General features: G+C 43.2%; 1 protein-coding gene across 1 annotated transcript in view; it reads left to right on the plus strand.

Moving 5' to 3' along the window:
- Positions 1-321: 321 nt before the first annotated feature.
- The window catches only part of LOC128307445 (uncharacterized), a 74,384-nt gene continuing 46,714 nt past the window's right edge, over positions 322-27,991 (plus strand). Inside the window, exon 1 of the mRNA XM_053045293.1 lies at positions 322-825. Within this exon, the coding sequence (XP_052901253.1) occupies positions 451-825 (375 nt within the window). The 5' untranslated portion in view covers positions 322-450. The remainder of the gene's footprint in view (positions 826-27,991) is intronic.

Here is a 27,991-nt window from a genome sequence, read left to right on the forward strand (position 1 = left end):
AAGAGTCAAAACAACAAAACCTAAAAAAAAACGATCCAGCTTGGTGTGTGGTAAGGCCCCAAAGCTAATTGGACATAAACATGGCCAGTGCGACCAGTGGAGCGTGTAGTGCATAGTGTGTTTCTGTTTTTGTGGCTGTGAAGTATGAGTGTGCATGTGTGTGTTTAGTGAACAATACGGGAAATAGCTGTATTTTTTGGGCACGGACAGCCAATAATACCCCAAAATCGTAACTCGCCTCCTCCGTGCTACAATTCGCAATCAAACACTCACCTCGCCGCTTCAATCATCCTAACCGATCAGCGTGTTGAGTGGTTCGCACCGAACAAACCGTTTGGCTGTTCTGGCCGGTCTGGCCAAACGATGCGGCCGATCGTCGATACCGTCGTTGCTAGTTGGATGAACCGTGTGCAGCATGCTACCGGTCAATAGGGCCAAGCCGGAGGAAACATGTCCGATAACGAGCTCGACCGGACGCTCGTACCCCAGGAGCAGTCGCTTGACTCTGTTCCCTATTCGACTCCGCCGCTGGTACCAGCAGGCGCCGGAACCGGGCCCGATTCGTCCATCTCGACCATCGTTCCACCCCAGCCCCGTCACCACCGACTGGATCGGTCGGACGGTACGGAAACGGCGGGTCTGGTGGCGGCGACGGCGGAGACGGTGGCGATATCAGGGTTCGTGCAACCGCTTTCCGCACCGCAGCATCGGTTGCAGCTGTTCCGATATCCTAACGCATTCGCCCGACATCACCACCCGCCCACCACAATCAACAAGAATGAGCCTAAGCGCGCCTGTACATCGCTACCGCTCTATCTCAGCAAGGTAAGTCCCGGTTTGTTTGGGAACAAGCGGTTCTAACGCCTATATCTCATTTTCATTGCAGTAGTAAGTGACTTGAAATGGGTTTAAGCGATTGTACGATTGTTGAACTAAAGATGTTCTAAACTAGACGATCGATACCGATCCGGGTTGAGAAGGGTGTGAGAGGAATTGCTGACACGGAAACTGATCCGAGTTTCGAGCTGTTATGACACGGTTGCCTGTGTTCGTCACCCGTCGAATGCCATACACCGCTAGTATCGACCGCAACCTTCGGCTGTGGTTTTGCGAAAGATTGTAACCCGATTAGTGCACCCGGGGGATTAGCATCTTGCCATTGGTAGAAGCTTCTTGAAAGCAATCTGCCTTAAATTGGTAGCGCAACGCAAAGTAATATAATAATTGTTTTTAATTTAATTTTAGCTCCTTGCAGCTTCTGTATCAATTGAAACCTAACAGATTATTGTCGCTGGAATTTGCCTGTCTGGTAAACTGCACCACCTCCATAATACTGGGTCATTTCCCATTCGAAATGCTGGGCACTATCGATGAGTGGGCGAAACGCAACTTGCACTATCACTTGGATGGTTTCGATAATCTTTAATCCAGCCGTCTTTCGATACCCGACCGTGTGCAACCACCGGAGTGCATCCGTTTTTCTTGTTTGCGATGATATCGGTATCTGCCATCGTAATATTTGCTTCGCACGCTGGTTTTTCTGTTGTCTTACGTTCCCCCGATACAAAGCCGGGCCACATTGGTTGGACAATCGATCGATATATGAAGTGATAGTTGTGCTGAAGTACATTCTCAAGGGTTTCATCATACTGCCTCGCACTGTATTTCTATAGAGTATATACTTAAGTTTAACCCGGTAGCTGGATAGTCAGTTTATGTTATGCGGAAAACGAGATTTAGATGGGGTTTGTTACCGGATGCTGTCGTGTGAAAGACTCAATAAGGTGCAAATTTATAACATTTTACGTTTAACAAAGTTCTTTCCGTTTTCTTCATACCTTCTCGGGGATAACTTGTAATACGCCTCTTGTTGAATTAAAATTTATGTTGCTAACCCCCAGCAAACCGTAATTAGACCATACATTACATACATTACTGTTGAGTACGAGAGGTGTGGCGGGTTTGTATTAATGTACATTATTTAATGTTGCAACGTTATTATTGCGTCCCGTTTAATGTGCGCCTCATCTATCAGCGGGGTTGCGTCTTGGGTACAGATTGCGCGGGTACACACCGCGTAGCAGTAGCTCCATCGTCCAATCGATAGCCGTACATACGCCCCGAACCTGCTGTACGGCTCGCGCAACGATTTGGCTATTTTAATTGGATTTCAATGGCAGCCGTCGGTAGGCGGTGTGAAATTTTGCGCCACCGCGACGGAGAAATGCGGGGAGAAATGCAAGCAGCAGAGCTGTCAGGGGTGGGGAGCGTGGAGGGGGGGGGGTGGGGGGTGGGTTATCCTACCTGTTCACTCTGGACTGTACTGAAGCGCATTTGGATTTGCAAGACTGGCAAAGGATTACATACCCGGTAACAGTGTGCTGCGTGAACGTAGCCAAGACACAAACCATCTAATGCAGTTTCGGTTTTTAGATTAAGTTTAGTTTAAATTTAACCATCTTTATTTTTTCTCATCGATATCTTAAGACACTGTCGGTGTCTAGTGTCTTAATATTCTTGTGCTAAGATTTCGCTCAGTAAGTTGATTGATCATCTTTGCAATTTCAGGACATGAAAAGAAAGAACTCTCAAAGAAGATTTTCACATTTACATCTGATCGTTCTGTGACATATAATTCGTTGGATTTAAAAATTGGGAAAGAAATTGGAACATTATAGGTTTTTGTATGACATTTCAATGTTATTATTGATTCGTTTAGACATTGTTTTGCGTTAAACTTTTCTAATGGTTTAACCCGTTAGGTTAGGTTTTTGCAGAATAGTTGGCAAATTTGTCGAGCAATGCTTGATGATGCGTCCCCCACTCCCAATTGATCATAACATCACGATTTGTACCACGACTGTATCGTTTTCTAATGTTTTGATGTTAATTTGAGCTTTTCGTTGTTGCTTCATGTTAATCGCTTTACACCGATCGTGTACCGCAACACAGCGATCATTTATCCATCTCTCTCTCTCTCTTTCTCTCTCTTTCTCTCTATCTCTCTCTCTCTCACACGTTGTATTTCTCTTGTTTTCTGTTTCGTATTCTCTCTGCTCAGTATGTGTGTGTGGTTAAGGATTTGCTGCGGTGTTGTATCGTTAATGCGTAGGGTTATTAGGGTTTATGTTTCGGTCCTATCCCCCAACCACCTACCCCACACAGATTGGTAGTAAATTTTCCACGGAGTTTTCCGATACATTAATGGCTGCTTTCTGCACATTATTCCATCATCATCAATGGCAGGCACGGTACGCTAGGATCGTCTTACACAATCGGATCGCCACGGTGATTTAGTAAGCTAGGTAGTGGTAAAGGTCTTAAATTTGCCCAACCACGTGTGGTTTTTCTTCTATGTGCGTTACGATGCCCAATGCATGGATGGATCGAGCGTAATTTGGTTGGACGATGTGGCACTGCGGCCTGGCAAACAAACAACCTTCGAATACATTGCGTTGGGGTTTTCGGGCGTCTTTGGACACCCGGTGCAGTTGCAGTGATACCGCGAAGAAAGGGAAAACGAAACAATGTTTCCAAAGCGCGTTGTGCAGACAATTCATATCAAAGCTGCCCAAGGATTAGTTGGTCAAAGGAGGTTTGGTCCTTCAACTTGGATTTCACTTTGTGGCCCCGATTATGCGCTATCAATTAGCTTTGTTTATCTGCATAAAAAAATAAGAAAATAATGCTGAGAAGCAGGCAATTATTGCAATATCTTTCAATTTGGCAAAAGATAAGCGAAGATTACAGTTCATTAGTGGCATATATGACTTCGGTTCTCTCCTCCTTTTTAGTTGATTTACAACTTTTGTTGGGCCTGGAGATTGGAACAATTTTGTTTGATTTTTGGTTAGGTTTTGAAGAGTAGGGATCAAAATTGTATAAAAAGTAACCTGAAATGTTCTCGGAGATTCTATTGTTGCAGGTAGTACTCGAGATGCTTCATTATTGCGAACCTTGGAGATCTGCAAGAGAATATAGTGCGAAATTAAAAATAAGCAAAAATGACTTTGAATTCATATTACAAATATATTGAACTAAACGAAAGAGGAAATAAAAGCTACCTGGTCAAAATTTCCCTGCTGACGATCGCAAAAAAGAAAAAAATGTATATCATATTAATGACAATCTGTCTGCTCGGCGTGAGTGACTGTCTCTAACCGTGTGTATCGAGGTCATATTAAGGAAAATGTTTAATTATCCAAACAAAACCCACGATCAAGTGTCGTTTTGAACGTTAGTTTTGATCTTTCGAGGTCAAGTGGTGAAAAAAGATACAGATAGAAAGTAGAAAGAACCAGACAAGGCAGCAAAAATGCTAGCTTTCCCTCGGTGCAATTATTTGATAACCGGGGTAACTCTTTCGGCTGGATTGTTATGCTTTTTATTTGTTGTTTTTTATTTATTTGGAATTAAATAATCCCCGTTTATGTGCGTGTCTGCGCTTGTTTGATACGGCAGAAGAAGAGGAAAGTGGTTGCAATATGGCAAAAGGAATTGATTGTTTGTGTATACATCATTTGTATTGCTGTTATAAGATATGGTAAATCAAGTTCTACCCGCATTTCTATTGCTTTGTTTACCTCTTTACAGAGTACTAAAGACCTCTTTAAAACACAAATAGTTTTGCTGCACAGCCGACATCAAACATCTTTGTACCTAATGTTTTCGGAACAGATGGAAACACGCCAGATCTAAGCGTGTCTGTGCATCTTGCAATTGCACGCACAGACACGCCGCTGATGACTCATCCGTGTTGCTCTGTATGTTCCGGTACTGCCCTGCAGCAAGATAACACAAAAAAACGGCAATATTTGAGTGAATATGCAGGTCCGGTGAACCCACACGCACTCGTGAGATATCGCCACGGTTTGCTGCGTGCGTGGGATACACAACGTGCGGTGTGAGCGGTGAGTGTCCGCATTTCTGCTCCCCGTTTGCAGCGACCGATCATTTCGCTCTGATGAATCGGTATTGTAGTGATGGGGATGGCGCCGCTATACGGATCAAATAGGGTCCGGATCGGATTCGACAATACGAACGAAATGCGATGATTTGTATTTTTTTATTTCGTATAAGGAACGACCTGAACGGTAATGCTTAAAACTATTGAAGTCTTAACTCCTTAGCTACAATTCACATTTATGCATATGTATGTATGTTTATGTATATTTTTATTTATCTAAATTGCAATTATACACAAAAAACAACTTTTTAAGCGAATTTGCACGCGATTCTAGTGAACATTTAACTCTACCGTAGTTGATGAATGAATTTTCTGTAGTACGAACACAAAAAAATGGATCAAATGTTGTTGAACATGAACAAGCCAAGTGGCGCAAACGTAGGCGGATTTATAGCCGACATTTCAGCAACTCTACAATAACTATATACAATCTGGTACAAGAACAGTATTGTGCTTTTTTTTTTATTCGCGAGGGACTGCCAAGCCGTATAGCACAACCAAAGTTAACATAATCGAATCGACAATTCACATTCGTTTGGAGACATTTAGTTCTTCGAACAGTTCAAGGTCACGTTATCCCGGGTGTACTCGGTCAATGTTGGGCATTATCTATTGTTGTAAATCGTGACGTGATGCTTAGAAACAGTTTCGATCTAATTGCGTTATGCACAGGATTTTCTATTATTAACTAAACACCAAAACAATATATTTTCCCAATCAAATCAACATTGCTAGTAACCTGCAGGTCGTCTTAGTAACAAAAAAATATGCACGCGTTAAAGAAACAATCATTCGTTGCCATCACTAGTTTTCTGCGAGGTCCATGAACGCTTACGCTCTCCGGGTTTTGTTGCGCGGTGAGCGCTGAGTGCCCGCTCGGTTTGGCCGCACGGTGTTGGCTGTGCCGCGGGAACCCGCGCTCAGAAGCTCGCCAACCGTCAGTTGAGTAATACGCGTCTACGTGAGGTACGTGCGCGCGCGCTCGTGTGTGCCGTCCCGTATCTTCCTTTCACCAGTTGCCCACACCTTCCCTCCGCGCCCGGTGTTTGCCCCGTGTTTGTACCCTTTTGCTCATTGGGAGGGGTGCTTTTATTTTTGGGCAGCGCTTTGTGACCAGCGTATCTCGTATCGGCAGAATCATCCATTTGCAATATTGTTTTCCGCGTGTCACTCCGTGCGTGTCGCGTTGCACCGGTGTGTCCTGTGCCGTTGCCTACAGGCTATGTGCTGATCGTGTGTGCGCGTGTGTGTGTGTGCAGTGCGTTTGGCTATTTGTTCCACGATCATCGTCTCGAATGGTACGGTGATGTAGCGAGTAGAAAAGAAAATTAACCATCTCGACCGATCGTTCGTTGAGTTTAATCTTTCCGGTGTTGTGCTATTTTGAGTTACGTTATGGGTGTTGTTACTAAGTGACAGTTTCTTGCCCACAGCAGGCACTAGTCGAAGGACGAAACCGTAAGAAAAGTAAAGCGTCCACAAGGGAGTTCACATCCACACGAGTACAAACATACAGATACAGTGTGACTCATCACTTCCTCGATCACGATCAACCCTTATCTTGTAAGGAGAGAAGAAAAATCCGCCCTTGTTTACTGATTTCCTGTGCCTCTACTCTGCCAAATGATCATCATTTGTGGGGTTTGTTAAATTCGCTACCCCAAAACTGTAGACTCCTGGGGTTCTCCTCAATCCCCCCCCCCCGTCCCCTCCCACTCCCTCCACCGCGTTCTGTCTCTTTCTCCTGCAGCCCCTTCGTTTATTTTTTACAAACTTCCGCCAGTCGTGAAGGCCACGGTTCGTGGCGTTTTTCCCGTTTTGTTTTTCCGTTAGCAAAATTTCCATTTGCTGGTCTGCCACATATCTATATCATACGTGTGTTTGTGTGTTTTTATGTATGCATATATCCATTTCGGCACCTTTTTTTCCTCGTAATTCCATTCTTGGTGCAAAAGGGGAGTAGGGGGTGGTTTGTTTTGCGTTACTACTGTTCCCCTCTTCGTGACACCCCCATCACACAACCTCGCTTCCCTCGATCTTTCTTTTGCTTTGCACAATTCTGTGCAGCAATGCAAACATTCACCAATAATATGCGAAAAGAAGACGAGAGAAAAAAAAGCGGGCAAATAAAATAACTCGAACTACTTCCGTTTTATTTTGGTGTGGCTGTGTGTGTGTGTGTGTGTGTGTGTATGGGCCTTCATTACCTTTCTTTTCTCCGCTCGTCGGTTGCGATCCCAGCAGCGTGGGGCAACACCGGTACCGATGTGTGCACGGGGACGGATAAGTTCCCTTATCCTCCCGTTACAACCTTCTCCCCATCCCGACCACCGCTGTCATGATGGTGATGTGGGTGCTTTTTTCGCAGCACAACAGGAGAGAGAGCCCCTCTCTGTGCTTAACTGACTCGTGTCCGTTCCGGCTCGATCGGTTTGAAGCGCTTCTTCAGGCGTGCGGCAGTGGTCATCCTTCCGCTTTTCCGCACTTAAATTTCCATCCCATTACTTCCCATACTTTCCCCTCCCTTCTCTCTCTCTCTCTCGCCCCGAACATTCCCGCGAAAGGGGAAATGCGTTTGTGACTTATGCAACGTTCATTATTCCCTTTTTAACATACCCGCGTTGCATTATTTGTTCTCGCCAGCTTAATTAGCGATTATCGAGTGTTGCCGCGTGTCTGTGTAGTTGATTTTTTTGTTTTCCTCTCGGAATGCAATTTTCAGTGATCTTGCGTTGTGTTTATATGTGCGTGAATGTGTGCCGTGCCTTAAGTGGAAGGATGATTTCATTCCATTGAACGCTTGCTTGCAGAACAGTCAAGCAGAACATTATTCGACTGGTGCGTTTAAGTAAATAGTGGTGGCAAAGCAGATTAGCGCAGAAAAAAGGGCGCAACATAACATATTCTACGTCAATCAACCGGCAGCCAAACATTGTGCAGTTGCATTTTTTTGCATTCTACGATCAAACGGCTTCAATCAATCCCCAAAACTTAATGTCGTGTGGTTTCGTTTTATCAAACTGTTACATTTTTCCTGTGCGATAATGTTGCGCCTTTTGACCCATGTTTGTGCTCTGTCATGCTGTTGTATGCTTTAAGATGGAGTTGCGGATTGATCATTAATAAAATATATTTTTTAATCGCACATTTAAATTATTTCTAAAATCAAACATACAAAACCTATTTTACGCGTTAACGCTGCAGCAATGAACATACCTGGAGCATTTTTATGTCCAAAAGCTTGTTTTTTTTTGTTTGAAGTTAAAGAAAAACAGCTACGTACGATGATAGAAAACTTTGTGGAAAAAAAGTTGAAACTCCGTTTTAGGTTGAACGAACCGATTTTATTTTATTTCCAATATTAACACCACCACCGAATGGGTACACAATTTTAACTCCGTACTGGTGGCCGGTATTCGCTCGAAGGATTTTGCTATCTGCAACCTTCTTTTTTCTTTAGTTAAAGCAAACAAACAACGGAACAGCGAAGTGTGAAAAGCAAAAAGCAAAAGAAAACTAAGCCAAGCTTATTGATGCCAAAACTTAGGATGAAGCCGTCAATTTTTCTTATTCCATTCTACCTTAATTCAACCTCACACCTTCTGCAACACTGCAACACTGACTACTGTCCGTGTTTGGAGCTTTGCGGGTGGGGGAAAAAACAGCCGATGCGGAATTTCTGTGCGAGCGACTAATTCGCTTGCCCAAAATGGCAGAAGCAAAAAATACCTCACCCATCCATCGGAGGTGAAGGAGGGAGGAATTATTCCGAAAGTAAGCCATTTTCCAAAGGTTAATGGGTTGAAGACGAGCCACTCTCGACTCGGGCCTTAATAACAAGGCAGACGGATAATAATGGTACTGCAATAGAAGTAACAATGATCATAACGATAGCAAAATAGCTAAAGGAAAGGTCGGCGAGTGATTAAAATTTTCCCTTTGGCCGGGAAAAACCGGCAAAAGAAGGATTGTGGAAGCAGTCTCCCCATTCGCACCCACCCAAAAAAAAAGCGCAGTGGCGTTAGTGGGAAAAGAAAAGATAGGCAAAGAAAATAAGCAGATTTGTAAAATAAAACAAAAAAATATATCGAGCTATAGGTGGGAAAATGTTGCAACAGCAGACAAAATTTATTAACTTGCAGCGAATTTGTAACACACGTTTGCAAAAACCTGGAATCCTCCCGCATGCTAATATCTTAAACAATCAATTTCTTTTTCAAAGTGCGTAATTTTCGCGCTACAGCATTTTAGCTCGGGAAAACTTCCGCAACATTCCGCTTAACATTAATACCTTCGGTGCAAATAGACATCCACACAGGGTTCGCGTTATGACGCTATGATGACGCGGAACGATCGTGCGCAGGACGGGGCAGCAAACCTGCGTCCGCGGCTGCTGTCGGTCGCATTGGTGCTGTATTTAGTGCGATAGTGTAAACGCGGAGCCAAAAGTTAAAACGAAAAGTTAAAAAAAAAGAAAATCATTATCAAAACGACATAAAGAGCGGTGTCGCGTTGGTGAGAGTGAGTGTGTAGCTGGTTTTTTTTTGCGGATAAACTAACGTGCTTGTGCTGAAAAATAATAAAAAAAAGAAGGATCCAGCCTCATCAATACACCACTATCGATATCGAACGATCGCCCTGGAAGAAGGATAGCTCAGATTGTTGCGTTTTGCGTTAGCACTACTTCGAGGTCGGGTCGGGTTCACTGTTGAGTTGAAGTTCCCGTAGAGCTGCTTCGCTCCCGGTGGATGGAGCGGGAGGCAGAATACGCAACAGAGAAAAGGTAAACATTACTTTCCTTCATTCCTAGTCACGGCACCAGGTACCCTCGTACCGCGTCGGTTCGGGGTGAATGAAATTCAACAACTACCGGGTACTATACTGTCAAACGCTGATTATTCGTGCTTTTTTTATCAATACTCGGCCCGGAGCGGATAAGCGAACAGCACGGATAATAGATAAATTAAGCTTTTGTTGATAATATTAGTTAATAGTACACAGTTTTGGGGTTTATTGTTGCAAAGCAAATATGTATTTTTTCAGCACTTTTTTTAGCAAGTTTATTTTATAATTTACTAGTGGATTCTATGTTAACGTCGCTACGTTGTCGATATTAACTGTTACAGCACGGATAATCCAACTATTGTGGCATGGATAGTACGATAATCGGCTAATAGACGTTCCTCTCTAGTTTAATGGAGTTTTATTTGTGGATTAGTCTTCTCGATACAATCCATTACTATTATTTGCTGGTTGTTGTTTTATTTATATAGTCTGAAAGCTGATAAGTGCAATTTTCTTCAGGGGTGGTGGCATTTATGCTGATGGTATTTGCATGCACTTCGTTGCATATGAAAAACATCGTTTCGGTAAATACGATTTAAAACTCTGTTTGTTCTATGTTTTTCACACTTTTCATTCTACTTTCTACCTCCCCTTATTCCTTTTCTCCATCGCGCTGCGGTATGGTAAGACGCATCTTTCGCCTACCTTTCGTCACCTTGCTGCGGGCTTGGTGCACCAATATCCGTTCCGATTGAATGATAAATTACCGGATGGGAAACGTTGCTCTCGGTCGTGGAAGAAAAGGTGTAAGGTGTGTGCGTCTGCGTGTTTTACAGCATTCTAAACATCAACAAACGCTACTGTAGAACTCCCAATAGCAGAGGGTGTTAAATTTCACACCGGCGGGGCCACCACACTGCCTGTTGACGACTTCATTAGCGCGCACAAAGTTCTATGCCCCGTTGTGCGTGCGAGGGCATCAATGGCGCCCCGAGGAGCAGCAAGGGGTGATGCACACCTCCAAATGGGCCAGAATTAGAACCGTCCACCGTACCGCACGCTTCGTTCTGGCGGGTGATGATGCTTTTTTTTTTGTTTGTGGAAAATGAAGTTGTTGCTTTCCAGCAGCTTCCGGACGGTTGAGGATCGGGATGGACTCAACGGGAAGCGAACTAGTGCGGGTGGTGATGCATTAAGGGAATTTGGGTTGGCATGGGGTCAGCATAGGTCAGACTTCACGCGGCGATCGAAGAAACTCGGAGATCTTCAAGATCCAAGGCCCAAGATCGCCCCAACTCCCGCGCAATGCCCGGATGCTGCCAGACGCATTAGTGGTGGCCGATTACGCTAGCGGGAAATGTGATTTTCCCGCAACATCCCCGGAACCCTTTTCGGTGTGCCAGATGATTTGGCACTTCCACAGTTCCACAGAACCCGGCCAGGGAGCAAAAATGCGTGTTGAGAACGAAAAAGAAAAAACCGAATGATAATAAAACGAAACATGCGAAAGATAATGCTCACGGTTTGGGTTGAATGGCAGAGCAAAACATACAGAGCAACGCACCCACTAACCAGCTGGCAGTTGGGCAGGCCAACCCCCCCGGGGTAGTGTGTGTTAGCGGAATCGTACCCATTATATGGCTGTAGTGTGCTCTCGTTTGAACAGGACACCGTGCCTGATGAGGCATCCAGCATGAAACCGTGGGAGGGTTTTTTGATTGATTTTGGGCAGGTTTTTTTTTGCTTTCGATGGTGAAATCCATGGTAACGGATAATAATGCTAGCAAAAACTGTAAATGTTAGTTGTATACGCAACGGAATTGGCGATACACCCGTTCTGTTTTGTATGTTCGATAGTTTTTTTTTTGTGCAAATGTGTTGGAAGTAATCAATCGGACTGAAGTTTCGTCAGTGTAAAGGGCTGTAAAGGGCTGTTTCTTTGCCCGATTGGGCTGCCCGTTTGAGACTCGGGATAAGGAGGTGTATATCTCCATTTAAGAGGCTTCCTTCAATATTTCTTATATCTCCTTCCAAGCCTTAATGTCTCTTCCAGTGTTTGGAGAATTCCGGAAGACGCAAGTCAATCTACGCCTGTTTTATATCCTAGTATAGTAAACCTTGGAAAAGTGATGTTTTTGACGACTTTAACAGTATTTTTACGTATCTGTGTACATCATTTATCAGCATGTATACCCGAGATCTTCTATCAACTGGTATATCCTTCAAGAAAACTCCGCAAAGGAAGAGCCTTGCTTGAAAATCCTGAAGCATACATCTTGGAGTTGGAGCTCTCGTTTGAAACCTCTTTGTTCTTGATTAAAACCCTCATGATAATAGAGTGTGTTAAGAGTTAACCTTGGAATTGTATAAATTGCATCGTAAAAATCCTTTTCTATACTTTTCGTTATGTGTCCTTTTCATTATTCTATGATCATATAAAAAGGTGACAGCTCATAATACACAACGTGAAGCATGTCCCACCAGAAAAATGAAAACATTTGGCAGGTGGTCTACAGACACATTATTGGAACTTTTTTTCACGAATTAAAAATGGCTACTCCTTCACAATAATTGACAGCTTGTAAAGATCGTGCAACGTATGTTCGCCTATCGGAAAAGAGACGGATTGCTTCTAAGTTGGCACCTTGAGAAAATGGTGGCCGTGGAAGGGGCATCCTTTTTTTTCCTTCCAACCGCGCGTGAGGATTGTGCTCGAGGTCGGATTCGGTTGATGCGTTTTGTGGCCGTTTTGCGATACCCCTGATAAGGGTTGGTTTCGGTACTGTGGCGATGGTCTCTTCCCCTCCTACCACCACAACCCCACTTTGTGTCGGTTGTTCCAGTTGGTCGACCAACCGCAGCGAGAACCGCATAGAAAACGCATTCCATCAATGAGCGAACCGTATGTGTGTGTACGTTTGGTATCTATTTGTGTGAAGGGTTGTTTTTTTTTTTTAAAAAGACGAATTTTAGATAATCGTTCATAATTTTCAAGATGATGACGTGTTTTTGTTTTCTGCTTCAAATTGTACATAACATTTTTTTTTTGGTTTTACTTATCTTGTGAAACAATAAAAAGCAACTAAGAAAAAGGAAAAAAAGCACCATCTCGTGAAGGTTGTCTTCACAACACATGTGGTTACCTACTCCACAACCGTTGGTGCTGTTGTGGAAATACACCGCAATTATGTCACTCTCTGTCTCGTTTCGGCTTTGTTGCGATCGTTGTAGTTTGAACCGAAGCGCATCATTTTTTTTAATGTCCTTGTAAGGTGAAGTTTCTTGAAAAACGTCGAAAAAATAAACGATGCTTTTATACGGACTGTGTGTGTGTGTCTTCTGCCTACCCGCACAAAACGGTACCAGTGACCTCCAAATACTAATAACATCATCTTTCGAGTTAAAGGGTTCAAAGATCGTGTTTTTTTATTTTGATTTAAAATACATTATTTTAATTTAATCTTTTTTAAATTGACATAAAAGGTTATTATGATACCGATCACGCTTCAGTCACGTACGCCATCCTCTTCACCTATCTCTCGCTCTCTCTCTCTTTATCTCTCTAATGTTTTTTGTCACTCCTTAGAGTTCGAGTTTCATCAAATAAGGAGTGAAGATGGCAAATAGTTATCGAACAATCGTAAAAGTGGATGGACTCTGTTGGTAGTTTTTCCTCGCGGCTTTTCGGTTTCGCTCCACTCTACGGGTGGGTTGGGTTTTGGGGTGAAAAGTGGGGGAAAATTCACCCTCTCATTAGTCCTTGAAATAGAATTTCTTCACTCAGGGTTTCCTTCACCATTTTTTTTTCTTCTAACAACCTAACCCCTTCCTAATAACTTCCAATCTTCGCTTCCATTTTTTGTTGTTGTTACGTTTTGCGAGTGTCACAATGTTGGCGAATGGCGTGCGGTGTGTGGCGTGTGTCTTTTGATCGATCGCACCTCTTCGTGTTGCCTCCCTCCCTCCCTCCATCCCTTCTTCCTACACACGCTTAAGGGATGTGGGTGGTTTTGCTGGGTAATTATTACTTAAAAATCCACCTTCAAACTACCCCTCACTTCCAACCTTCCCTTAACCGGAACGGTGGAAGGAGAGGGTTGCAACTTCGTACTACTCTGTATGCGCGTGTGAGTGCAGCGCCGCGTTGTCCGAGGATATGCCTGGATGTGTGGCCTCCGCAGCGCTCGTCTTTCGAGTTTCATTGCGGCTCCGTCTTCGGGTGGCAAGGTTTGGTCAAGTTTAAAGTCTTTTTTTCCTTCACGAAACACAACACGAATGGCACGAAATGAAAGTGTGTGTGTGTGTGTGTGTGATGGGTAACAAGACACGTTCCGTTCGGTTTCGGTTCCCATATGCTTTCGGACGACAATTTGAACGCGCATTTTGTCGAGTGCACTCGCGTTTTTTTGTTTTGCCGTTCGCTAAAATTTGTGCCAGTTTTTGTTTTGGTTTTTATAAGAGTGATTCATATATTTTGCTGTGCCTGTTTTAATATACATCTCAATATAGTTGCACCGAAATTAATCAATCCTTCGATCAACCTGCGCATTCGTGTAATGTGTGTGGTGGTGGTGTTTCGAAACCATTATTGATTCACGATTATTGCTACACTCCCTTTGCACAGTAGTGGTTTGCAGATTGTGCTTCGTTCGATTTCGGTCGCTTTGAGTTCTCGAGTGCGTAAAACGGGGGAAGATCCTCTATAGTTTTTTGAGCGACCCGCGGCGTCTGGACGTGCTTAACGTTGTCTCACACATTATCCTGATGTGGTGCCCACGAGCCGTGCGAGCGGTGGCGGTTGGGCATCGTAGGCTAGCGGGTGTGCGAGGAGGCGCTGGTGGCAGAGGAGGTGGCAGAGTTGCGCGGCCCTTTCGTGGTGGGCGGCGGTAGCCGCGCAACGATCCTGCGCCGGGGCAGTGCAGCCCTCGGCCGACGGCACCTTCGACCGTACGCGGTGCCAATGGTGCTGGTACCCGCGTTCTTCGTGGCAGTGCAATGTTTCGCCTCCAACATTGGCACACTGCTGAGACACATTGTAGGTATATCGGTCTGCGTTTCATGGTTTTGTGTGGATACTGTACTGGTTATTAAGTGCTACGCAACTGAGCATTCGTAACGTCTCTCGCGAGTCATTTTGTGTTCGTCCATGATATCGTGCAAATTGAGCATATCAGAACAGGAACTCTGGAGATATATCTGGAATTACAAGTAGGATACTTGTAGGAGCCCAATTTTTTCCAAACTGTATCTGTTTACTTACAAAATAACGTTATCCCAGACCTAGACGACCAAGAATTGTTCCAAGAAGTCAAAAAGTAAGCTCCAAGAAGTTCTAAGAGGCTCCAAAAATTTAATGCATTTGGGAGTATCTAAGCATCAAGCAATAATATGTCACCTTTAATCTACTCACCCTGAAGATCTCAGCTTCCCGGAGCTGCTCCTTTCGTGGTGATATACATATGTAGACTTTGGGGAATAGGAGGAGATGCATGAGACTTTGCACCGAGTCTATGCGATGTATTTCTCAAGGTCACGCCGTCATCTATGGGTCTAGTCGCTAGAGTATTCCACATGCAACACAAAGCGATTTAAGACTTGTTTGTATTCGTTGGTTTGAAGAATATGACAGTCAGTCGTCCAAAGAGGAATAATAGAATTTAGTGCGTTTATCTCCTGAATAGAATATCTTGTTGGAGGTGTCATAGTCCAAATGAGGTAATAGATGGGGACTCTATTCTTTCTTTTTATCCAATCAACCGGGTTGAATGTGGTGGAGCCTGTTCCGTTAACTGGGCTTTGGAACCTTTGCGGCTGATTCTCTTTTCCTCATTCTTAGCGTAGTTTTTAGCAGCATATTTAACAGAGTTCTCAGATATCCAACGTTATTTTTATATTTTTTTAAAAAATCCCTCAGTCATTGAGGGAATTCAGAAAAATATTAATGGCTACATTGCAAAAGGAAACCCACTCTAAATCCAAGAAGCATTAACGCGCAAAATGGGCCTCCCTCCCTGCTCTGGTGGCCAGTGGCGCCGGATAGCGAAATTTTACCCCCGAAAAGTTGAAATTAGTGTGTAACATGCGTGATATTCCACCCAGCCAAGCCATTAGCAGACAAGCGCGATCACCACCGTGGGGAGTGTATTTTGTTTTTTTGCTACACATTGTTCTATTATTAGCGTGTTCCGTCACAATTGTCGCCAGCATTTCGCTATGGCATCGCGCAAAGAGCATACGTGTTGATAGCAAGAGGAATGAACGAGAGTGGGGAGGAGAGCAACAAAAACCAAAAAAACCGATTCAGCAGCACGGCTGGAGATGAATTAGACTGCGAAATACAGAAGAAGGACAACAGCAGCAGCAGCAAAAAAAAACATACAGGGGTAGCATCAAATGGGGCCACAGTAAATTGCTGGCGACAAATTCTCCGCTCCAGCTCCTCGCATTACTGCACATCGCGTTCTTTGCTGTTGTGTCGTTTAATGGTTTTGCTGCCTTGCTTTTCTGTCGCTTCTGTCGCGGTTTCGTCATCGGAATCTGTGGCTCTGTGTGCTCTACATTATGATGTTGGGGTGAACAGAAGAAGAAACAAAAAAAAAAACGGGGAAAATTTATCAAACCCAACCCCTTATCTGCTAAAAGCGTTATTAAAAAAAGGCAATTTAAAATAGCGTCTCAAATGGTCACCTCCAATAAAACAAAACAAAAAAACAACAGCTGCTGCGACAGAAAGAGGCGAGCTTAATAGGGCGACTAATCGAACGGTTCCCAACCGATAAGAAGCATTGGGCATTGGGTTGTGTGTTTTGATGTGAAGGAAATGCAGCCGATTTGCAAAAAAAAAAAAAAATGCTACGTATGTTACGCTTTGTGTCGCAACCTGATAGGCTGATCGGCGGGTCACACATTCTGCTGCCGTTGTTCGGTTTGCGGTTTGATTCGTGTATATGAACGTTATTCCCTTTGGTTTCCCCCGCTTTCTGCATCGACGTTATCGTGGCCAGCCAAAACCTTCATACACGCTTGGCAGTGCACATGATTCGTGCCGCGAAGACGCGAGACGCGACCCCCCCCTCACTCCCATATCACGCCCATGCATTAAGCTTGAAATCGTGCCATCGTGGTCGGTTGCCTATCGCAATCGCAAATCGCGTACACCCGGTCACGGTGCTGCTGTGTGCGGTGACGGTTTCTTTCTTTCTTTGCTGTTAGTTACCTTCCCCTTTTGGCGAAAAGCTTCCAAAAAATATTGATAAGCGTGGTTAAACGCCGGTGTGTTGGCACAAACATAAAACTTGTCGCTTGGTTTTGTTTTTTTTTTATTGTTTTTTGTTTCAGCATTCGCTTCCAGCTTTGATCCCATTTATGTCGTACGCTTACGTGCGTGCATTCGCTTATCGCAAAATTGTAGCGAAGAAGCGAAAGACGAAACAATTCGCGCTAGCAAACAAATGAGACCGCCAGTTGCTGGGCCGGCCGAGAAATTCGCTACGTTTATCAAATTCTTTCCGCTGCACATTGTAGAAGCTACGTTGCATAAACGTGATCGCCCCAACATCGGGGCACATTACAGATCGTGATCGCTAAATATCGCGTCACTGGTGTGCTGGTGTGTGGCTGCTGTTGGTTAGTAACAGTAACGAAACCAAAAAGGGTTCGTCGCTTACCTTTCAGTACCGTGTCGTTGAAGTCTTTTGTTCCATTTGCGAAGTAGCAGTTTGATTGTCGTTCTTTCCCGGGCCAATGGGGGGTGGGTTGGAATGAGGAAGAAGAAAAATAATAAAACACACACACACACACGCATGACACTCAGAGTTGGAACGGGAAATACATTTTCAATGATAGTAATGGTGTGTACTGCACATCCGCAACCATCACCAATCGGCGCACTATGGCCACCCGTAGCCTTTATTGTTCTTGATGGTGTGCCTTCTTCTTCGTGTTTTGTTTTTCCTTTTGGAGGCCTATTCTTCCCTTCCTTCTCCCCCTCCCCCCCCTTCAAATGGCCGTTCAGCTAGCCTCGTTTTTACGGAACTAATTAAAATCTCATTTCCAATACCGGGGGCACTGTTTTGGTTGCGCCTTCCATTCCATACACCGGGTCGGTGTTTATGTCTGATTTATCTGAACGGTTCTGCATATGCTGTTGTGTGTGTGTGTCTACCATCCGGTAACGTACACCCGTTGGGGGGAGGTTTTTGCCTTTGGTTTTTTTTTTGTTCGTTCGGTTTTTGAAGCTCGGGCTTGCAAATAGTCGCGCCGACCAAATGCATGCAATCGAAACGGGCGGCCATCGTTGATTGCGCACCACGTTGAACGGTGTATCCCCCCCTTTTCCCCCTTTTTCCACGTGGGCAACGCGTTTGATACATGTAGGCGATTTGAACCGTGCAGTTTGCGTGCGCCTATGTGTATGTGTATATGATTCGTTGTTTCTTTTTTTTTTCGTTAACTTGTTCGCATTACATGAAAACCATCATGTGCGCCCCTGCGCCGCTGGTAGCTGGTCTCTGTGTATTGTGTACCGTGTGTCTGTGCCGTGTGTGCAACAGTTTTAGGACGGGCTCAACCTTCGGTAGTGTTCGGCCGAGAACCGTGACGTCGGTCCCACATTAGTGTTTGCGGCCGGCAAGGCTTCGCACGATCACTTTTTTAATTGATCGATTTGGGCGTGTTCTCAAGGGTGTGTGTGTGTGCGTTCGCGTGAGAGAAGAAGAATCAAATGTCCGCCTACCTAGGACGAGATGCCAGCTTGAAATGAGGTGCTTGAGAGGTTGGGAGATTTTTATTATTACTATTTATTATTATTTTATATTTTCGAAATTTTATGAAAATTTGGTAACATAAGATGATATTCGTGTTACTTTTCTTTTATTAAGCAAATTTATAAAATTATATTAAATAAATAATAAATTCGAATCGTGTATAGTGGCCTCAAGCACTTGAGATGTTCATTTGCTTGCAACGGATGGAAATTCTTCCTATTTTCCCCAAAAATATTATCACCAACGTATGGTCATTTTCAAACATCCAATACCAACTGCAGGCCCGAGAAACGGTTTTTCCCTTTTGTTTCTTTTTTTTATTTCTTTGCTTAAAATGGAGTCGAAAAATTAATCAATCCGGTTCGAGATTATGGCAATTTGAGACCAGAAGTGAACCGTAGCAACCTTTGGGGCCTTGCTTTCACTTGCTTGACGCCGCGGACACGGTGTGCCTTTTATCTGCACGTACACGCACGTACGGTTCGTTGCTTAGGTAAGTGTGATGATGAACGAGTACGGTTCGTCTTCCTGGAAGCTCCTCTTGACCGAGTTTTACCTTGGCGAAGTTATTTTTTTATTACAAATCCGTCTCATTCATGCTTTTTCTATCTCTCTTTCTCTCGCTCGCTCACACTGGCGTTCGCTGGTTGCGATTTGATTAATGTCTTTACCATTCCTTCACCATTTTTCACCTTGGTGACGTGGTAACACGTTTCGCCTTCCGTTAATGAGACTGCAGCAGCAAGTGCCATCGAAGTGGCAGACAGGTGAGGTTAATATGAACCTTCCCCACCATTCTCTTTCATTTTCCTCCAACGGGCAACCAACCAGTTGCAATTAATAGCGAACTGATTTGCGATGCATTATGAGTGCTGTGCGTCTGGTTGCTTTCCTTCCACCGATGGATCACCATTCCATGTTTAATCCTACCCTTTTCCGGTCGTATCGGGTTTTACCAGCCCCCGATAGGACAGTTTCTATCTTTTTATCTTTTTTTTGTTTTTTACACTTTCTCCCCACGGGCACATGGACGGGATCGGATGAGGGTTTGATTTGATGTGCGTTTGCTTTTTTTCTCTCTTCTATCCTCGCTTAGTGTGTCACTAAAGCAGAGCGAGTCCGGCCTCCTTCGGTCTCCAGCATCATCATCATCAGCTTGTTTTATCAGTGTCGGGTTGCATCCCCAATGTATTGGCGCTGCTATCCGAACCGGTTTCGGGACTCCGGCAGGTACCGGTTCATGTTCCGCTCTTGTTTTCACCCCGGCTGCGTTGGAAACTGTTCTTCTTAATGTACCAAAAATTAAGTGGCATTAGTAAAGGCAACCACGCGCAAGGATGCGGTTAATGAGTAGGGAAATAGAAGGCAATTCAAATATAATTCCCCAAATAGTAGGTCAAGGTTCATTCAGGAAGAAAGATCATTTTTGCGGGGTGAATACACATTCTACTGTTTACTCACATGTTCATGTCATGTAGAGTTCATTAGAGCTAGTGAAAGATGTATTAACTCTTTGACTCTTTTAAAGGTAATAATAGTATGTGTCTAGTCAAATAATTGCTTCTACTTTTAAATTGTTTAGTATTTCTTTCGAAGTGTTAGAAAAGCTCAACGTAACAATTTCAGTTATTCATTCATTCGTTCTTATTCATTATGCACATCTCCAGTTCATTTGCTATAATTCATGTAAATAATTCAGTTTATTCTATCGGGTTCACTGCTTGTTGATCATCTGACACTTTCATGATCAGTGCTAATTCTGGGATAAAATTCTTCTACATATCATTTCACCTTCGCGAAACGTTACCGCAATAATTGAATACAATCGCACTGCAGCAAAAAAAAAACAATTCCCATTTTTTTTCCTTGCTCGTTCGTGGGTATTCGTTCGAAGTGCATAATGTTCGATTTGTTGCACGCGTTTGTTCGCGGTAACTGTGGTTTGTTTTTTTTTGTTGCTTGGTACCAAATCGGAAGGGAAACGTGTATGACCCTGGCGCGTGGCTCACCTTTTAAAATAAACCTTGGCGCACTTCCTTCCCTTAACAGTTGGCCCCTGAACAACATTTAAGGAACAAAACAAAAAAAAAACAAACGGCAAAGAAGCAAGAGGAGGAAAACCAAAACCAAACCGACACGCAAACCTTCGCAAATTTAAATCGCGCGCAGCACACCAGCGAACCGAATGTCGTCCGAGCGGGGTTTTGTATTTTTAATCGCTTCACCATATTCTTCATTTGTGCGTTGATTTGTTTCCGTTTTTGTTTTGTCTCCTTCCGTTCAAATCTGTTTTGCACTTATAAGCCGTGAGTGTTTGCAATTGGTAACTTGGTAACGAACATCGAAAAATACGCGAACAATCTAGCGCCACCGGCAGGGACAAATATTGCTTGGCAGGGGAAGGCATTATCGAAATGGGTTGATTCACGTTCGGCGTGCGTGTCTTGGGTGATCCTTTACGGCGATAAAAACGCATTAGACTAATGGAGACTTTGGTCGCTGCGAGTAAAAGGGGGAGGATTGATTGCTTTTATTTTTTTACTTTTGTTTCCTGTTGCAAATATAGGGCTAATCTGATGGAAGCATTTATTGTTATTGTGCTAAAGACGGGATGGTTCAAGGGGAGAGATTTTATCAACAAAAAGCCACAAATATAGCTTATAAAACAATAAATATTTTGTTTTATCTATATCCGTTGCGAATACATTTTGTTGTATATTTTAAATGGTTGTGTAGACCTAGTCGAAAAATAAATGATTTAACTGAGAGCTGTACCCATTTCTATCAATGCAGCTATTTGATGAAATCATTATTTTATTAAGTTCATCTTACTTCATTTAACTAATTTTTCCACATTCCAACATTTGCTTCTTTCAAGTGACAGGTGAAATGTTGTTTCTGTGTCTTCCCCATTCTGTCGCGTACGTGTGCACAAGCAGCGGCTTACTTTCATTTAGTTACCTTATTTCATTTTCTTTTACATTCGTCGGTAATACCTCGCTTCCACGTGCAAGCGTGCGCATCAACTCGCATCAACTTTTCCAACGTTTTTTTGTTCTTCCTGTAGCGTGTAATTATTTTCCCGCTCTTTAACCTCCAGCGTGACAGTATGTTGGCTGGGGTTAGCTTTCTTGTGCCGCCAGTTTTGAAGTGGCACAACGAAAAAAAAAGGAAAAGGGCTCTGCTGGGTGGAAGAGCAGAAAAAATTAACCGAACCGGGTTTTTTGCTCGTCTTTTCGTGTCAGCTGTTGCGGTACGCTCTTCTTCAGCATAGCCTCCGCATGCAGCTGGAGGTGGAAAGGGAGGGTTAGAAACGAAAGAAAAACCAGTGAGAGTGATACCGTGGTTGTGAACATGGGAGGACCCGCATTACATTTGATCTTGATGTGTCTTCCCCAGCGTGCGCGAGGTTAGTATGTTAATTATTCACCGCCGTGTGGCGACCTTTGCAGCAGGGAAAAGGTTAGCAGCCAGCAAACCGGTACCGTAGCACTGCTACTGCCCTGCTTCGGTTTGTTTTGCTTCGCTTTGAAAGTCGCTGAAAACTGAGCCGAGCTCTCACGTTGTTGTGCTGCGGTGTATTGCGCCCGGTGTGTGCGTGTGTACCGGATAATGTGAAAGTGTCTCGTGGTTGGCTTTCTGGTTTTGCAATGTGATAAGTCATCTGCACCTGTCCCAGGGGGAGGATGGGTGAGTGGGCGTTGTTTTTTTTTTCATTTTCTTTGGTGTGTTACTGTACCATCGTGTGCGCTATCGGCATGTTGTGATTGTTTTGTGTCGCACTTTTGGCCCGAGCGCGTTCTTTTATCGCCAAGCGCGGAAGTAACGCGATACCCTTTTTGCTCTTCGTGCCCACATTTTGATGATTCAGCGAAATTGTGTTGAAGTGTTAATAAAACGCACCGTCGACGGTTATTATTATACAACGCGCGAAAAAAAAAATAACTGTCAAACCGCGGCGCGCATGCTGCGTTGTAAGATGACGTTTGCCCGTTTTGCGATAAGTTCCCCGCACTAGATGAATAGGTTTGAATGTGGAGCATATTGTGTTACGTGCGGTGACGCATGGGATTAAATAAAGTTGCACGCGCGTCATTCTTGTGGGCGAGTGGGAGCTTTGTCTTGATTGTTGTGAAACAAACCTGTACCTGTGGACATCTTTAAGATACAGAATTCATTCAATAATACTTTTAAGGTTATTGTATTTTGGATAGAAATCGGTACAATCCGCTCGTGAGATACTCTTTGATTCCCCAAACGACAAAGTGCTCGACTGAGGGTGAATTTCGAGTGGAATTCATGGCTTCACAAGCGCCTTCACAATGGCTTCATAGCAGAAATTGTGAAGAAGTTTTTGAGAGTGTGTGCGTGAGGTTCATCCTGTCTTGAGAGCGTTTATCCCAAGTAACAAGTTTTTTCTTTCCCAATTAACATGCTCATTTCAAATTAATAGGATTAGTTTTTTATTTACATCAAAAATTGTTGTACTTCTAAAAGATATGCAAATTTATTATTCAAATATATATTATTCTATAATTCATGTAGAACGACCAGTTCGTGGTGTTTAAATTTATTAGATTTTTTATATAATGTATAATTTAATTTAGTTTGAAGACTTTTCCTTCTCCGAACAGTGAATGGGCACTTTCTTTAAAAACAAAAATAAAACTCGTAAGAAAAGTCGAATTAATTTTATATTTATGACAAGAACTATCAAATTTTGAGATTCATTCTATCAGCTAATGCAGCTTATTTTGTGGCGTTTCAAAAAAAGAGACAGTGGCGTTTCAAGAAAAAAAAAACATTTTAAATAATCACAGTAAGAAAACGACGCTGTTTTCTGTCTTTAAAATTTTTGCAATTGTTCATTTCTTTCACACAATAAAAAAAACATTAATTTGATTGAATAATGTCTGCACATTACTCATCGTGCATTTAGATTGCGCATATCCTTTCCCAAAGCGATGGTCGTTTGGTTTGGTGTTCATTCGTTTTGCATCAAGCGAACGTAACCGGACCGGGGGGCTGGCTGTTTAGAGAGTTACATTATTTTCCTTCCCACTTTTCAGGGCGAAACCAACGCAACGCTATGGTGGGTGATCGTTTTTTTTTCACCACCCATTTTCACACACATGTACGTGGATAACATGAACAATAACATCGTGTTTTGTGACAATAGTCGCAAGGGAGGATGGCAAGAGAAGAAGCAATCGTACAGTCAAACCTAAACAGCCATAACCGGAAGCCGTCCATTGCGGTGCGCTCACTTGGAAGACGGCAACGGCGGGTCCGCGCGTCATCGTTCGACGCCGCTGGTAATGTTAATTGCATCCGACGCCCCGATACAGCAGCGGGGCACCTCCTTCCTGTGCCTAGCGTGCCGCCCAGTGCGCGAGATTGTTCTGGGCGGCCGTTCCGCGTTGCGCAATCGGGCAACCCGGCGGCCATTTCAGTATTAATGTTGGCAGGTTGTTTGGGTAAAAATTGAGACAAACAGCAGTGAAGGGGCAAGACAAATTGAAGCGAAAGAAGAAAAAAAAAGCAACACAATCCCCAAACCAACCAAGCGATATGATGATGCGGCGGAGGAGCTGCACGCGAACGGCAGTGGTTCGCCGCGCGGCGATCGTTACGTGATAAGACGCGATTTGGAGGTTGTTGGTTTTGCGATTTGTGGTCCAAGGAGAGTTTCACGTAATGATGGTTTTCATTTCCTTCCCTGCCGCATGATGCGCTCGCTCGCCTGTCAGCGCATCAGTGGCGCTGATCTTCGGTTGCAACGGTTGCAAGATACGCTGGTCAAATTAATCGTTTAGCGTAACATAAGCGAGCGCATGGATGCATATAAATAATTAACTCACCGCAACACTTATGTTGACGCTTGTTTAGCCTTGTACGAATGCTTTATGGTGTATGCTTTATTTCGTGAAGCCACCAGCAGAAGAACGAACAAAAAAAAAACACTCGCAAGCCATAAATTTGATGTGGTCTCGCATAAGCTTTTGCGCCCTGTTTATGTTACGCGCCCGCGAGCATTAATGTCGCCCGTCTGTGTCACCAGCCCGATGATGCATTCGCGTGAAATCGTGCGCACAGGTTTTGCGTCAAAGTTTCCGCCAATTTTTCACTTTCCATTTCGTCACTGTGCGCTGTGCGTCAACTGTTTACGACATCGGGGATATTTACTTAAGTATAAAATTTAGTATATGTGTGTGTGTTTTTTTATATTCCCTTGGTATTTATCACAAATCGTGTTTTGTGACATTCCACACTTGTAATCATCGATAATTTTTTGTTTCGTAGTTCCAATCCAAGGCTGTCCGGAGCCATTTTAGTGTCTAGTGACATAATATTAAGGAAAACATCACTACTGACCTTTTTCAATTTTTATCAATGAGTGTTTACCTTATTATGCGACAATAATGCAATTATTGAAATGAAACCTGCAATGTCAGCAAATGAAACTGTATTTACCTTAAAACAAGCTTCTTAAACAATGTTTGACCAGTACAAAATGGTTCTTGTCAACTAAACACTGGCGGTGATCTGTAATTTGACAGCTGACAGGTGCAATAAACATTTAGCAAACATCTAGACTCCTAAACTGTCAACTGCTGTAAGTAGTTCGATTTCGATTTCGAAAAATTGAAATTAGCTGATGTTTTTTTATGATTGCTCTATTTGGGTTGCATATGTTTTTTCCAATACTGTATATATTGATTTTAATATGTGGGTTTTTACACGATTTGTTGTATTGTTCTATGTGGTAATATTATTTGAATTAGTTGAATAAGTTGAAAAATATCATTGCCTACTATTTTGCAAACAATACTCAAATTAGTTTTGTTTCGCTCAAGCTAATGTTGATGTCGCATGCTGTTCGAGCGATGGTCGTAAATTACGTTGACGATGATGATGATCATCACGTTAATGTAACCGAGAGTCATCGGTTACAACCGTGAGCTCAAGTGAGCAAAGGAGTGTGCATGTTATATGATGTATTTTCCCGCTTTCTTCGAAGAAGATTGGCCACGTGATGTCGTTGTGCGTTTAGCTTTAAAACAATTTAATGTTCGCCTTCGCCACCGGCAGCCGATGATCGGGGAACAGGTGCGGGAACGGCCAAAGCCGCAGCGAAATGTACGTAAAATCGAAAACAAAATCACAAATGCGTGGTGGTGGCAAAACCAAAAATTGGAAGCGCGAAAAGGGGGAAAAAATGTAAAATTTGGTCTTATGATTACGGTTGTGCCCATTCGTTTCAGTTGCCGTTGTTTAATTTCCTTACACATTTGCATTGTGTGCGTTTGTGCATTAGGGGCGAAAAGAGGAGAGATTTTTTTCTTTGGGGGGAGGGTGGAGGGAGGGTAGCTATGACGAAAGCGATGGACATTCGTGGCACATTAAAGTAAAAACTCGTGAATCTCACCCGGAAATTGAAAAATACCGCCCAAAATCGGTTTTGATTTCGAATTCTCCAAAAACCCAATTTCCCGACCTGTCGGATAGGGGGAGTGCTTTCTCCACACGAAAGAAAGAACACAAAACCAACTGTGGGTTGTTGTTGTTTTTTTTTTATTAAATAAATTCATAATTATTGAAGTTGGTTTTCATTTTTGTTTCTTCTTTTGTTATTCCGTCGCGAAAGTAATGAAAACACCACTGAACCTCAATCGCCAAAGTGTGGCCGAAAAATTAATCACTCTGCTCGTGTGTCCGCCGGTGCTATTGATTTGTTCCTACCCGTGTCCGAGCGCGAACCCCGCGTCGAATAAATATTTCTACCGTTCTTTTCCGTCATGGTCGCGTGGCGATGAGGAATGCGAAAATGGTTTACCATCGATTAATTAATCAACTTTACGGATGGTCCTTCGCGGGTGTGTGCATCCGTTGGGGGACATTGTGACGAGTGTGTTACCACACCTTTGCATCAAACATTCCTTTCCACTGCACCAGAAGAACGAAAGAGAGGGAGAGAGACGAATCCGTGGCACTCTTTGTCAAGAATTGAAGTTGTGCTACCGTGCGTAGTTTGGCGTGAAACCGGAAACCAATCGATAGCTAATTGGAATGTGATATCAGTGGTGTTTTTTTTTTGGTGTCGCTGTTGTAAAATTGTAGCGACTGGCGGGAGTACGCGTGACCCTCAAACGTCACAGTAAATTAATAATTTAAAATGCCTGTTTATATTATTCATTTTGTACATTTGCACCTTTATTTCATTTCTTTAAATGAAGTTTTACTTATTTTTGTTACTATTCTGTTTACTTATTTATTTTACCTTTTTGTTTATTTTGCACGTTTTTTACAATTCACCTTTATTTTCCACAATTGCATAAGTGTTTAAAATCTATTAAATACGAGGACACTTTGATTTGACGGTCTTACTCGTTCACTGTCTTTTTTATTCTGTTCTTTTTAAAAGACAGCTGTCAAAATTGTTGTCGTCGCTCAATGCGCGTTTACACGTATATACATCTATTTTATTATTTATTTATTTTTTTAAACTTCTACAAGTGTTTTTTTTTTATTTTGTTCCATGCAACTAGTGCATTATTGTTTCCGAGACTTGCTGCACATCAACAACCTGCCCTTTTTGCTGGTGCCAGCTGTGTTTCGTGACCTATTTATCGATTTATATTTTAGCTTCCCGGTGCTTTCATCCCCATTCTTTTTGGGATCGTCACAGTTTTCCCTTTTATTCAATTCTCCCTGTTGCTTGACTTTCGGATGGGTAATTTCGTAGGGCTGCCACCGTTTTGGTGTGCTTTTGTGGGAAATATCAAAGGGTCAAGAACGCGAAAACGGTTTGTGGCGGGTGTGGCTATTCCAGAACACATACCGACCATGCAAGAAAATTTTCCGGAAGTTCCCCTTTTTTCCGCCTTGCTTTCCCCATCGGGTAAAGCATGTTCCGTTCCGGTTTTTTTTTGCGCTGGATTAATATTACACATGCACGCGATCAGCGGAAACAGCGAAAAGAAGCTCCTCCAATTCTTTATACGGAACAGAATGAACCACACCCCACTGAAGGAAAATCAATTGGTATAGTTTTTTTCTGCAATACAATACAAAAATAACATGTAAACGCACAATAATACACACAACCAGAGTAATTTCTGTAGATCCTAGTTAGTTGTGCAAGAAAGAAAGCGAATGACACACAGGAAAGCGAAAAATTTCCAAATTGGAAAAATGAAACAAGAAGGATAGCGCTTGCGTTCGTTGCGAGAGTTGAAAAGCGTGAAGAAAAGTTTGGAGTGCTCAAACAAAAAAAAAAACAAGCACAAGATGAAAAAAGCGGGTCAACCTTTTGAATGTTACCAGCGTTCGCTTTATGGCAGCGCGCATCATACCACCCCTTTTTGCATCTACCCCACCAAGCAAGTGCCATCCGGAGGTTAGAGGGCGTGTTGGAAAGTTCCGGACGGTGAAATATTGGTCGTTTATGATTTTTTTTTTGCTTAGGGGTTCC

The sequence above is a fragment of the Anopheles moucheti genome, chromosome X, assembly GCF_943734755.1.
Source record: "Anopheles moucheti chromosome X, idAnoMoucSN_F20_07, whole genome shotgun sequence".
NCBI lineage: Eukaryota > Metazoa > Arthropoda > Insecta > Diptera > Culicidae > Anopheles > Anopheles moucheti.